Here is a 14928-nt window from a genome sequence, read left to right on the forward strand (position 1 = left end):
TCTTGTTGTGGTTACGTTTATATAGTTACCCCATTGTGGTCGTAGAATAAACGTGTTGCCTCTTGAGTTAAGTGTATCTGAACAGATTCACTTGCCTTCAAGACAGTGATATTTATAAATTTACCTATATTCAATGAGAAAACGGGTGAATTGGTGTCTTTTTGTTCACGTAAAGGCCTGGTCACAAAAGCAAAGTGTATGGGGAATAATAGCCATTTTCTATACTTTTTAGGCATAAGCAATTCAAAAAAGTAACACTTAGTGTAATGGTGCATCCTTTTGGGACATACTTTATGTAAAAAAAAAACATGTATCGTTCCCGATGACCACTGCAAAGTATGATCTTCAGTTTTGATTATAGTGTGCTGATGTTTAAAGGTGTATTGAAAAATGTTGATACTGCTACTGATACTCCTGCTGTTATGGAGTGACTCATCCAGCCAGCTATGGCTGCAAAGTTTGGTCACACATGTTATGGATAGTTGATTGTTAAATTTGAATCAGTTCCTATTATCACTGTTACATTGTTTTTATAGCTTTATTTTGGTGATTTTGAAAACGTTTTGGTTTAGCCATGTTTGTTTCTTGTAGTAGAGTTAGCCTGATAACTTTAATTTAATTTAGTCTTCGCTCATTTACCAGCTTCACATTCCTTATTGCCGTACAAATACTGGAGGAAGGGCCTTTGTTATTGATGCCCCCAGGGTCTGGAACGCTATCGCCAATAAACTACAACTTGGATCACTACCTGTGAGATCTTCACTCAAAACTGCACGGGGAAAGTGTAACACCCCTAGCTGCCACTGCTATTCAGTGGCCTGAAATCAAATGTTTCGCTCCGGATGACCGCTGCAAAGTATGATCTTGTGTTTTGATTATAGTGTGCTGATCTTAAAGGTGCATTGAAAATTTTTGATACTCCTGCTGTTATAGAGTGACTCATGCAGCCAGCTATGGCTGCAAAGTTTGGTAGTACATGTTATGTATATCGTTTATTGTAAAATTTCAATCACAGCTCCTATGATCACTGTTACATTGCATTCATAGCTTTATTTTTATTTCAAAAAGTTTTGGTTTAGCCATAATTGTGTGTTGTAGTACAGAGTTACTGAAAACTTTAATCTAAATTGTCTTATGGTTGTTATTGTTTGACTTGCATCCCACTGGGATTTTTGCACACAGCATTGATATACAGTTCTTTTTCTGGAAGACTTTGCTGTTTTTTCCTGGATTTCTCTGTTTGTGCATAGTCACTAAGATGTTTCTTGTTCATGTTTTGTTTGTTGCGGTTGCACCCGATTGAAGAGCCGAATGGCTCACAGGGCTATACCAAATAAATGAAACCGAATCTAAATTGTCTCATGGTTGTTATTGTTTGACTTGCATCCCACTGGGATTTTTGCACACGGCGTTGGAATATGGTGTTTTTCTGGAAGACTGTTTGTTTCTGTTGCGTGTAGTCACTTTAAGATGTTTCTTGTTCATGTTTGTTGCGGTTGCACCCGAGTCAAGAGCCGCATGGCTCACAGGGTTATACCTAATAAATTTAACTGAATGCTTTAGCGGGTTTTGGTTTATGGTGGGACCCCTATTTCAGGCGACACTCCTATTGACCATGTGCGGAATATAAGCAAGACCTCTGCCAGTATATTCCAAATGTATAGGGTTTACTAATAATTAAATGTCTAGACAAATCTTACATTGTCAAAGGGCAACAGGCTTACTACTTCCCCGGAGAAGTGCACGCATCACAACCACGATACCAACCTAAATGACCCTCGCAACAACACAACAACCAACACCGTCATACAACAACCCAATGACCACGGCTTTACCAACTTCCTCCACCACGAATGCTGGGGGAGAAAAACCTGCTGAGCAAAACCCCGAAGGCATGCCCGAAGCATCGCCCGGCTCAGAAACAGAACATTCTCAGTGGATCAGTCCCCTTTCCCCTAGAGCAGGATCAGTCCTGGCCATCTCGAGCAGGATCAGTCCCAGCCACCTCGAGCAGGATCAGCAGGCCACTTTGAACAGGATTAGTCATGGAATAAAATCCCGCCCGACTCAGTCTCCATCTCCAGCACAGCAGCCGCCTCAAACAAGACGAGGAGCGGAATGAAATCCCGCGCCCCCTTCCTTTGGTTCCCCGTGGCAGGGCCTTTTATTCAATCACACCCTTGCAACCACTTTTACACAAGTCCCTCACTTCTCCCCAATCAAAGAAACACCCTGCCCCCCAAAGCTATCACTTTGACTGCCACACTAAGTACCCAGGAACAAAAATTACGTTACATAGTGTAATCATCACTGGTGCTGACATGAGCAGAAATCGAACTCAGGTTGCCGGGTTTGAAACGCAGCGTGCTAACCGTACGCTACTTGGACACCTGCTGCCCCAACTACTCTGCTTTGTCCAAGAAGTCCACCCATACCTCCACCTTCACAACATGCTGGGGGTCGGTTCTCGCTCCGTGATAGTTTGGATTCTCCTCCTCCCGCTTCAAGCAACCTCCATCCACCCGAAAGTCTGGTCCTGGAGTTGAATATTGAGATTCTTTCTTCACTCCTTCTAATTTTACCTTCACTCCTTCACATTCCACCTTCACTTCTGGCCACGTTTCAACGTCGACATTCTCATCTGGTTCCCGTTTCACTGGAGACTGACTCATTGTAGAACTTTGACTCTCATTAAGCAATGTCACTTTGTGCTTCCCCTGGACCTGCTCTGGTCCGTTTCCAACTTCTGACCGTGAATTCGTTTGACTAGGCACGGTGCACTTAACGTGCTTCTCGTCAGAATGTGTTCTCTGATGCTTGTGAAGATATGCCGACCGTGTAAATGCCTTCCCGCACATGTTGCACTTGAAGGGTTTATCCCCTGTGTGTATTTTATGATGTGCATCAAGATTTGATTTCCGCGAAAATTTATTTCCACACATGGTGCACTTGAAGGGTTTAACTCCTGTGTGCATCTTCCCGTGTGCATCAAGATGTGCCGACTGCACAAACGCCTTCCCACACACGGTGCATTTGAAGGGCTTCTCGCCTGTGTGTATTTTCTTATGCTTGTGAAGATATGCCGACCGCGTAAATGCCTTCCCACACACGATGCACTTGAAGGGCTTATCGCCAGTGTGTGTCTTCATATGCAAGTCAAGATTTAATGACCATCCAAATGCCTTCCCACACACAGTGCACCTGAAGAGCTTCTCAGCAATGTGGATTTTGTGATGTCTGTTAAGAAGATAATTCTCTGCAAATCCTTTCCCGCAAACGGTGCACTTGAAGGGCTTATTGCCAGTGTGTATTGAATGATGTATTTCTAGAACTGATAACCGTGAAAATGACTTTCCACACACAGTGCACTTGAACATATTCTCTCTTGTGTGTATTTTCTGATGCACATCAAGATTTGATTTCCGTGAAAATGACTTTCCACACATGGTGCACTTGAAGGCTTTTTCTCCTGTGTGTGCTCGCTTACTCTTTGGTTCTTTCGGTGCTCGCTTGTTACAATTAGGAGTTCCTGACCATGCAAATGCTTTGCCAGGTACAGTGCACTTGAAGTGCTTCATCCCTGTGTGTGTTCTCTGATGCTTGTGAAGATACGATGACCGTGTATACGCCTTCCCACACACGGTGCACTTGAAAGGTTTTTCTCCCGTGTGCATCTTTTCATGTGCGTCAAGATGTGATGACTGTACAAACGCCTTTCCACACACGGTGCATTTGAAAGGCTTCTCGCCTGTGTGTATTTTCTGATGTCTTTTAAGAGTACCTGCACGCGTAAATGCTTTCCCACACACGGTGCACCTGAATGGCGTATCGCCAGTGTGCGTCTTCATATGCAAGTCAAGATTTGATGGCCATCCAAATGCCTTCCCACAAACAGTGCACCTGAAGAGCTTCTCGGCAATGTGGATTTTCTGATGCCTGGTAAGATGTGATGTCTCTGCAAATCCTTTTCCACATACGGTGCACTTCAAGGGCTTATCGCCAGTGTGTGTTGTATGATGTACGTTAAGAATTGACAAACGGCTAAACGACTTTCCGCACACGGTGCACTTGAACGGCTTCTCTCCTACGTGTATTCTCTGATGCACAAAAAGATTTGACGATTGTGTAAAGGACTTTCCACACACGGTGCACTTGAAGGGCTTCTCTCCCGTGTGCGTTGTCTGGTGTCTGCTAAGATTTGACAACTCTGCAAACACCATCCCACACACAGTGCACCTGAAAGGCTTCTCTCCTGTGTGTGTCTTCTCATGTCTGCTGAGATGTGATGACTGTGCGAACGCTATCCCACAAACGGTGCACTTGAAGGGCTGCTCGTCATTGTGTGTTTCCTGGTGATTCTTCATCGCACCGATGTCATCCATGCTGTACGTACACTTGCCGCATTGGTAACTCTTCACAACTGGCTGTGCCGAGTGTCTCTTCTCCATCAATGGGATTGATTCTGCAGATAGTCACAAATTTTCAACAATATACATCAATATGCATACGCATCACACTCTGTACGCTTACAGACAATATAGGAATACGTCACACACGAATACAGCTCACTATCACATCTTACGCCAGTGACTAGAAGATGCTAACTACCTCGCCTGGCATACAGTAGATTGTGGGTTCGATCCAGGCGCCAATGCCTGTTGTATATTTGGAATTGATATGTTCTACCCATGGTCGTGTGGATTTTTCTCTGGGTCCTCCAGTTTTTCCCTCCATATTTAGAATCCACGTCACACGTTTAGAGAATTTAGTTGCTATACATTTCCACATGATGAGCCACTTGATTGAGATATATTTTGTGGTCAGGTCGCTTCTGAATAAGATTTACATAGCTCAGTGGGCCTTAGCTGGTAAAATAAAAACAAAAACCATAGCCCAATGCGGCGGGTCCAGTTACATTTTTGAATATTGCCGCAATTGGAAAATCTGCAACCCGCAAACTTGAAGGGAAATGGGAAATCTCTGCTTTAATTCCTGGCTTGTAATACATAAAACCTTCCTGCTTTGATTTTTCCCTTACCCTGCACCGATCCAGACACAAAATGGGAAGTTTTTGAACGTAAAATATGATTAATATTTTATAGTGTGAAGTTGGCACAGTAGGGGTTACAGCTGGTACATCTACCGGTACTCTCAGTCAGCCAACCCATGGCACCTGGGTCTGTCCCCTGACCTGTCAGCGAGCCTTCAACACTTCACATGGCCTCAAAGTACACCTGGCCTGGTACAGGTGTGGTGCTGACATCACTGTCATTTAGTGAAGAATGGTGGTTGTTGTTGTTCTTGCATGCACGCCAAGTGTGTGTGCTATTGTGGTAACTCATTGCGCCCCTTCCGAAAAGCCAACAGGCATCAGAACTCACGGTAAGTGAATATAAAACAGTTACTTATTTAATGTTTATTTACTTACAGTATTTTTTTACAGTGTCACATGCAAATGTACAATATTTATTCTTGGTTATGAGTTTCACACTTCTTCCATTTTTGTTGAACTGTAACACTTTTCATAACACTGACCGGATGGGCATTTAAATACAGTATATTATCGTGGTCCTAATTACGAACCATTTTAATTAGGAACTATTTATGTCCATAAGTCCTGGACTGTCTGTATAGCCATAAAATACTGTTGGAGCAAGTGCTGTTAGCAAGCACCTATGAAGGCCTGCATAGGCAACAAGGGGTGGGTGGCCATCATCATGCCCGGGCGTCTGCGTCTCCCTAATTACGATGGTTACACATCACACCTGATACTTATTTGAGGCTGAGTCGACCTAGGGGAGGCTCAGGAACAGTTCAGATAATCATCACTAGCGTTGGCCGTGAGCGGGATTTGAACTCGGGTCTCTGGGTACGTAGGGCAGTACATTAACTACTGCACTACCGCTCCCCACGCTACAACACGAGAAAACTCACACAATGTACATACTCATTACACACTTGAACACAAAGTACACCAACAGAAAATATCCTGTTCGTGCAACTACTCATAGCCAGCACCTACTCATGCTGGCATGGCACACAGGGATGTAGCATGGCCAGTATCACACCGGGCTGTCATTGTCTCTCCGAAAATGTTTTTGAACTGCAAGAGGTAATCATTTAAGGCCGAGTAGACCCACGAGAGGTCCAGGACCGGTTCATATATTCACTGCCACAGATGTTGGCTGAATGGAAATCAAAAACTGTCCACGAAGTTAGTCTCAAAATGCGTTATACACTGCGCCACTGCTCCCCACATTACCCTCTCGCATGCTCGTGACAAAATGATACACAATCGAAAGACGGCCAGAGACAACTGCGGTCGGGCGTGGTTTTGGCCACAGACCCCCTAATGTATCATGCAACAGGGGGTCGCAAGTAGCACTTGCCCCAACAGTCTGTTAAGGCTATAGGGTGCATCTTTGTCTTTATCTTATGTGATGGAGTGGCGTTTGTATGCTCTACCCCTGTCTTGCGTGGGACTCGTCCAAGTTGTTTTGGTATCTTCTTATAGCTAAACCCACAAACAACGTCGCTGGTTTTGCCCACAACATGCCCTGTTGAAATACGAGACTGCTCAGGGAGGTAAAGCAGTAAGCCAGGCCGAAATAAATTACAAGCCAGGCCGAAATAAACTACAAGCAAAGCCAAACAGCGGAGCGGGCAAGCTGTTTTCTGGCTGGGACCTACATTGCCACATTTGAAAATTACAACCTCGACATCGATTCACAGTTACTACTCAATTGATATTCACACAAAATAAAGAAGCTAGGCTTTTTTGAGTAAACATAAGTAAAGAAAATGTTTGTCGGCCAATGCATGTTTTTTTTTCAAGAGCACGTGTGGTTAATGCAGGCTTGATGCCTTGAAAAAGGCATGTATTTTGTGTTTGAACATTTTAATACCTATTCTTGGGTTTTTCGGTAAAGTCACGTAGGTAAAAAAATGTAATTAATAAAAGTAAAATGAAATAAAAAATAAAATAAAAATCACGACGTTTCGGAGGCAACACAAGCTTCCGTCTTCAGGTGGAACCGTCACAGCACGCTTGCTGTATCAAGTAAATTTACTTCGTGATTTTTTATTTTATTTAACTTTTATTAATTTTAATTTTTTACCTACGTGACTTTACCGAAAAAACCTAAGAATATTAATCCTTGCAGTCACGAAAGCTTCAAATCTAGAATTTTAGTACCTGTTTTATTTCCAAAAAGGGTCAAAACCTATTCTTATCGTTTCATGATTTTGATACTGGCAAAAAGGTCCCAAAGATAAAATTGCTCAACCCGTGCTATAAATGCTCTGAAACGTGCATAAAGAAGGCTGCCTCTGGTGTCGGCTAATCAGTTACAAAGACAATGCATATATTATCAAAGTATGTTTTGCCACAATACGTGTGGTTAATGCTGATTTGATGCCTTACAAAAGGTTCGTCAGCTCGTCAGCTTTGATGTAGTATCTTTGTTTACCAAAGTCCCAGTACCGGACACCCTAACAATAATTGAGGACTTAGTCCAACATGGATTGAATTCTGATGTACCTGCGCTGGTTAGGCATTGCCTCACCAACACCTATTTTACCTGGAATGGCACCTTCTACAAACAGAATGAGGGTACCCCTATGGGCTCCCCCTTGTCACCAGTTATAGCCAACATGTTCATGGAAAAGTTTGAATCAGACGCCATCCAGACATCCACCCTGCGTCCTTCCCTGTGGAAGAGATATGTGGATGACACTTTCGTCATCTGGCCACATGGCCTCCCAGCATTGAACCACTTCTTGGACCACATCAATTCTAGACACCCATCTATCAGATTCACCATGGAAGTGGAGAAAGACGGTAAACTACCATTCTTGGATATTCTGTTTAAGAGGAGGCTTGACGGATCCTTGGGACATTCTGTCTACAGGAAAGCCACCCACACAAATTCCTACTTGAAACCGGATTCCCACCACCACCCATCTCAAAAGAATTCTCTCATCAAAACGCTATACCACAGAGCCCATGGCATTTCTGACCAACACCACCTGATTGATGAATTAAGACATGTACATCGGGCCCTCAGGATGAACGGATACTCTGACCGCACTATCCGCCAAGCTGTCTCTCCCACCACACAGAAACAACCACATGAAACTCCGACCAAAACTATCACGTTACCATACATAGCATGCGTGACCAAAAAGATCTCCAAAATTCTAAACAAACATAAGATCCAAGTCCGATTCAGTACAGTGCATAAAATCCGTGATCTGATTCCATCTGTGAAGGATGTCGTTCCTGACTTACAGTATCCTGGAGTCTACAAATTGAGTTGCATTTGTGGTGATTGCTACATTGGAGAAACAAAACGTCATGTTGCTGATCGTGTCCGCGAGCACAAGTCAGATCTGAAACACGGCAGAACTGATTCTTCGGCCGTTGCCGATCATTGCTACAACTCGGCGGGCTCTCATGAAATTGTCTTTTCCGAGACCAAGGTTCTCTGAAAACCTCCGGGCTACCATCAAAGGTTTGTACACGAAGCCATACAAATATACAAACACAGACATAATTTCAACCGTGATGATGGGTACAAACTCAGTAATCACTGGAAAGATGTTATTAACCACGCAAAAAAGACTTAATTACACTTTTTGGACCATCTTATCTGACAGGCACTATTTTAATTTACTTCACCGAGTGTTAACATCCACAGTGTTTAACAGTAATCTCTTCATTGTTCTTTGATCACCGCTCGCCACGTTTCCATTCATTGTGTTGAGCACTACGTGATGTCTTTGATCACCGCTCGCCCTCCGTCCCGGCGCGTCTCCATTCATTGTGTTGAGCACTATTTTACTGTACTTTACCGAGTGTTAACATCCCCAGTTATTTTAACAGTACTCTCTTCATTGTTCAGCCAGCATTGGTATAAACATGGGCATTTTCGTTCTTTTGTCTATCATGTGTATCAGACCCCCCCCTCCCCCTCTCTCTCCATTGTGTTGGCGTGTGCAGTAATTGGCCGCTTGCGCACAAGCGCTTCCACGTCCATTGCCCACCCTTTTGGCCTCGCCCCCCCTCCCTCCCGATACGTTCCTTTCATTGGCTACCATAGTCTGATGAGCTCACCCCTCCCTCTCCCTCCCCCCTCAACTCGCTTTTAAGGGATTACATCTTGAATCATTGCCTCACTTGATACAGCTAATCTGGCTGTGACGGTCCCACCTGATGATGGAGACTTGTGTTGCCTCCGAAACGTCGTGATTTTTGTTTTTATTTTATTTTACTTTCTACGTGACTTTACCGAAAAAACCTAAGAAGATGATTCCTTGCAGTCACGAAAGCTTCAAATCTAGAATTACTGCGTGCAGTCTTTGATCGCCGCTCGCCCTCCGTCCCGACACGTCTCCATTCATTATGTTGAGCACTGCGTGCAGTCTTTGATCACCGCTCCTCCTCCCTCCCGATACGTTTCCATTCATTGGCTACCACAGCCTGATAAGCTCTCCCCCCTCTCCACCTCCCTTCAACTTGCTTATAAGGGATTACATCTTGAATCATTGCTTCACTTGATGCAGCTAATTCGGCTGTGACGGTCCCACCTGATGACGGAGACTTGTGTTGCCTCCGAAACGTCGTGAATTTTATTTTTGTTTTGTTTTATTTTACTTTCATTAATTTTAATGTTTTTACCTACGTGACTTTACCGAAAAAACCTGAGAATATAATTACAAAAGGTTGTTTGAACATGTTAATACTGTACCTGTTTTATTATAAGAAAGGTTTGTATGATCTCACCCTGGTCTACAGCGTGAGAGAGAGTAGAGTTCGTATGATTTCCCATTCTACAAAGAGGGCGATTGAGTGCAGTTTGTATATTTTCCAGCTGTTCTACAGATTGAGAAAGATTGGAGTTTGTATGGTCTCCCCCCATGTGCTGCAGAGTGAGTGGAGTTTATAAGTTCTCCCCGTTATCGAGTGAGAGTGGAGTTTGTATGATCTACCCATGATCTACAGAAGGAGTGGAATTTGTATGATCTTCCCCTACGCTTTGGTTATTTCGGTAACGTCACGTAGGTATAAAAAATACATTAAATCACGACGTTTCGATTGCAACACAAGCAATCATCAGGTGGAAAAACCACAGCAAATATTTATTGCTGTGGTTTTTCCGCCTGACGATTGCTTGTGTTGCAATCGAAACGTCGTGATTTAATTTATTTTCTACCTACGTGACTTTACCGAAAGAACCAAAGAGTATGGATCCCTGCAGTCACGAAAACGTCAAATCTAGATTGATCTTCCCCTGTTCTCTGCTTTCCTCCCAAAGTAAAACAAACCCCATACACAGCGATGGAACTCTGCTGCATTACGATTCGCAGCGGACGCTCCGTATCGCAGGCCGCATCGCCGTGACCTCCTCTATGGCATGCCTGGGCAAAGGTCATTGGACGTGATAAGACATTTTCACTGCAGGGCCATTCTTAAAGACAAGGCAACCGTCCCCATAGATCTGCTCATTTGTCTGAACTCTTGTGGCATGGCTAGGCCTGCATCTCTAGGCCTCACGCTAACATGTTACAACCCATACTTGCTGCTACTCAATTGATATCCCTACGAGCGAGACAGAGAAGGAGCGAGGCTGTACCTGATGAAACAACAACAACCATCAAAGACAAATATCCCCCGTATAGCTTTAAGAGACTGTAAGGGGCAAGTGCTGTTAGCGAGCACAACAACCATCATCACCACCACAACAACCAACACCACCACCACGATGTGAACTTCTCACCTCGGGTGAGAGCGGCGGCAGCAGCAGCAGCAGCAGAGAGATCCACGGAGTCGACTCCCTGACACCATCGATCTAAATAAACTCAAACTCGACAAGAACTCTCCTCGCCATTACCAATCGCCGCTGTTCGGCACAAAGGGGCCGGCGGCACTACCACGCACGAGACCGCCTGTACCAGGCCAGGTGCATCACTCGGCGTGACGTCACCACTCCGCGTGACGTAATCGGAGGCGTACACCACCAGTGACGGCATGTCACCCCCACCCGTCAACCGCGCGGTACGTCACGTCTCCTTGGACACTGCCAATTTCCGTTAAAATAACATCCTTATTTGGGCAAAGCGACGCCCAATCACTCCATGTATGGGCCTGCATCATTAACATAATTTATTCAGTTAAACAGCTGCTCAGTGGGGGTCGTGTCCCCGCAAGTGACGTCATGTCATGTCCCCCTCCGCGCGCTTCCACGTGACGTCACGTGATCTGAGGAGCTGCCCGTTTTGCTGGTCACTTGCCGAGGTGGGAAGTCCACACCGTGGTGGTGGTGTTGTAGTGGTTGTGGTGGTGTTGTAGTGGTTGTGGTGTTGTAGTGGTTGTGGTGTTGTAGTGGTTGTGGTGGTGGTGGTGTTGTAGTGGTTGTGGTGGTGGTGTTGTAGTGGTTGTGGTGTTGTAGTGGTTGTGGTGTTGTAGTGGTGGTGTTGTAGTGGTTGTGGTGGTGTTGTAGTGGTTGTGGTGGTGTTGTAGTGGTTGTGGTGTTGTAGTGGTTGTGGTGGTGTTGTAGTGGTTGTGGTGGTGTTGTAGTGGTTGTGGTGGTGTTGTGGTTGTGGTGGTGTTGTAGTGGTTGTGGTGGTGGTGTTGTAGTGGTTGTGGTGGTGGTGTTGTAGTGGTGGTGTTGTAGTGGTTGTGGTGGTGTTGTAGTGGTTGTGGTGGTGTTGTAGTGGTTGTGGTGTTGTAGTGGTTGTGGTGTTGTAGTGGTTTTGGTGTTGTAGTGGTTGTGGTGGTGGTGTTGTAGTGGTTGTAGTGGTGGTGTTGTAGTGGTTGTGGTGGTGTTGTAGTGGTTGTGGTGGTGTTGTAGTGGTTGTGGTGGTGTTGTAGTGGTTGTGGTGGTGGTGTTGTGGTTGTGGTGGTGGTGTTGTAGTGGTTGTGGTGGTGGTGTTGTAGTGGTGGTGTTGTAGTGGTTGTGGTGGTGTTGTAGTGGTTGTGGTGTTGTAGTGGTTGTGGTGGTGTTGTAGTGGTTTTGGTGTTGTAGTGGTTGTGGTGGTGGTGTTGTAGTGGTTGTGGTGGTGTTGTAGTGGTTGTAGTGGTGGTGTTGTAGTGGTTGTGGTGTTGTAGTAGTGGTTGTGTTCTGGCGAATTGCCCGATGATGCTGGATGTAATTGGCCGATGATGCTGGATGTAATTACCAGCGAAACGTCGTACTAAAAAAACTGTAAATGTTGTGGATTCACTATTCAACACACCGGTGGGCTAAAGTAGTGAACTATTTGTCTTTTGTCAACGTGACACTTTTTTGCTGATTGGCCGTGTCGGGTGGTGGAGGGTTACGACACATTTATAAATAACGCGATCTAACCCAAAACGTTTATTATGTCTAGCAATAGTCTGCAAGCATTGATGGGCTCCATTTGCACTGATAGCGTTTCTCCATTGTTGCAATGTCCTGATGAAATCACTCGCCATGCTCGTCGCTCACTGCTCCGCAGTTCGGTGGGAAAAAATCTAGATGAGAGTGCAAAAAATGTATCTTTAGTGACATGTTGCAACCAAGTCTTTTGCATGTCTTGAGGTTTTCCACCAACTCCCTGTAGTTGTGTGCCTTGTTGTTTCCAAGAAAATGTATTGCCACTAACTGGAAGGTTTTCCATGCCGTCTTTTCCTTGCCACGCAGTGCACTGTCAAGTGCATCATCTCGAAGAAGTTCACGAATCTGAGGACCAACAAAGACCACCTTCCTTTATTTTAGCTTCACTTAACCTTGGGAAATTTCCACGGAGGTATTTGAAAGCTGCTTGTGTTTTGTCCATGGCTTTGATAAAGTTCTTCATCAGACCCAGCTTGATGTGTAAGGGTGGTAACAAAATATTCCTTGATTCAACAAGTGGTGGATGCTGAACACTTTTTCTCCCAGGCTCCAATGACTGTCGGAATGGCCAATCTATCTTGATGTTGGTTCATGTTGTCATAGGTTTCCTTCATATGGACTGCATGATCAACTGGAATTGATGGCAAAACATTGCCATTATGCAACTTTAAGACTCATCCTCGATTAATCAATGGACAGTCTCTACTCATCTGGATCATGAACGATGTTGAGGGCTGCCATCACACCATCGATGTTGTTGCAGGCTACAAGATTACCTTCCATGAAGAATAATGGGACAATTTCCTTTTGACGGCCGTGGCACATGGATACCCTAACATCACCTGCCACGAGATTCCACTGCTGCAGTCTGCAGCCCAACAGCTCTGCCTTACTCTTGGGTAGGTAACATTTTTGACAAGGTCTTTCAGTTCACCTTGTGTTGAGGTGTGGTTCAGAGGAGGGGGATGGGAGAAAATCTGGATCATGTGACCTTGATGGTTCAAGTGAGTGATTCTGGTACATCAGGAACCAGCAGTCCTCCGTGGGGAACTGGGCGTATAGCTGATGGAATGTTTGGAAAATGCACAGTCCACTTTTTTTTCTTTGACACCTCCAACTGGAGGCGCCATGCAGAAGTAACAATTGCTGATATGACCTGTTGGCTTTCTCCAAATCATTGGTACTGCAAAAGGCATAGATTTATTTTTCTTGTTCAACAACTGGCGAAGCTTTGTTGCAAAAGTGTAGTGACGTATATTGGGTCACTACGGCACTCATCGCCAGTTACTAATGAGAACTGGAGTGTAGATAGCCCTCTGTGGCAGCAGGGTGTGCTATGGCACCAAAGAGGGTCCCTGAGGGGCATAGCTCTGGTGGCTGGCGGGGTGAGGGCATGTCAGGACGTAGCAGCCTGATTGGCTGGCGTGGACATGTGACCGGACAGAGCAAGGATGTGGACCAAGGGTAAAGGTAATGGGACACGTGGTATAGAGCCCGCGGTCTTCTGGTAAGTGCCAGAAGGGAGGCATGGTCAAGGCGGAGCGAGGCCACACTGGAGGGCATAAAAGCCAGGTCCCGGAGTCCAATCAGGGCTGTGGAACCCGCTGTGCTACGTCTCTTCAGTCTTCGCGCTCCGCATCGTGGGTCAGGCAGTGTGTTAACTGACCTGACCCGGTTATATAGTTACCCCGTGTTGGTTACCACTATAGTATCCCAGTTGTGTGGTTATGTAGTTACCCCATGGTGGTTGCCACCTATATAGTTATCCCGTGTACGTTTATATAGTTACCCCGTTGTGGTCAGGAAATAAACGTGTTGTCTTCGAAGTCAAGTGTGTCTATATTTTTTGGTTCTTTCGATAAGTCACGTAGGTAGAAATAAAACAATAAATCACGACGTTTCGATAGCAACACAAGCCATCGTCTTCAGGTGAAGATCGCGACAGCCACGATGTCTGCTGCGAGCAGCACGATGTCTGCTGCCTTGTGAAGAGAAGCTGTTACCAGCAAGAGTTTTTAAAAAGTTTTTGAGACAAATGTAGCCGAAGTAGTGTTAATGGGGAATTATAGTGTAAAGGTAATAAATAGCGTGGCATGTTAAAGGAAATTAACTTAGATTAGCATGTTGGATTATAGTGTCCACGGGCAGGTGTTTTAACTCCGCGTGGCAATGGCCAGCAATACAGAATGTCCCTTGGGGACGGCGCTAACAAAGGGGGCCCAGTTACTCGGTATGTGGGTGCCAGGAAAGAGCAGCCCAACGCGGTGGAGGAGGGAGAGGAACGGGTGGACGTTGCCTGTGATCGATTCTTGGGTTGAACATGATTGGATTGCACTGATAGAAACTCTGATCCTTGAAAAATCTGGACATATCCCCATCAAGGTTTCTGTGGTTAGGTCACGTAGTCCACATGCCCAGCCACCACATGCCCAAGCAGCTTCTGTTTGAGAGGGGGCTAAACGGGCATGGCGCAGGTTAGAGAAGAGGTGCCCTGTTACGGAGGATGTGGAGCCGAGTGAACTTGTTGATGACTGGTACCAGAGGTGTAAAGATTGGTTTCTATGGAGGA

General features: G+C 45.2%; 1 protein-coding gene and 1 long non-coding RNA gene across 2 annotated transcripts; one reads left to right on the plus strand and one right to left on the minus strand.

Annotated features, from left to right (window-relative positions):
• Positions 1-1648: 1648 nt before the first annotated feature.
• On the minus strand, positions 1649-10994 carry LOC144736583 (uncharacterized). The gene is made up of 2 exons (XM_078619147.1): positions 10779-10994; positions 1649-4462 (listed from the first exon to the last, which is right to left on the minus strand). Exon 2 carries the CDS (start codon positions 4446-4448, stop codon positions 2403-2405), a length of 2046 nt encoding a protein of 681 aa, XP_078475273.1. The 5' UTR covers positions 4449-4462; positions 10779-10994; the 3' UTR covers positions 1649-2402.
• A 242-nt stretch (positions 10995-11236) lies between these two features.
• Positions 11237-14185, plus strand: LOC144736585 (uncharacterized). The gene is made up of 3 exons (XR_013588777.1): positions 11237-11296; positions 12666-12771; positions 13123-14185. It is a non-coding gene; the product is annotated as an uncharacterized LOC144736585 (long non-coding RNA).
• The last annotated feature ends 743 nt before the right edge of the window (positions 14186-14928 follow it).

Source organism: Lampetra planeri, chromosome 61, assembly GCF_965212315.1.
Source record: "Lampetra planeri chromosome 61, kcLamPlan1.2.h2, whole genome shotgun sequence".
Classification (NCBI taxonomy): Eukaryota; Metazoa; Chordata; class Hyperoartia; order Petromyzontiformes; family Petromyzontidae; genus Lampetra; species Lampetra planeri.

Excerpts from the sequence above, each read along its gene's own strand:
- LOC144736583 (XM_078619147.1), bottom strand. The coding sequence starts at position 4,448 with ATGGAGAAGAGACACTCGGCACAGCCAGTTGTGAAGAGTTACCAATGC.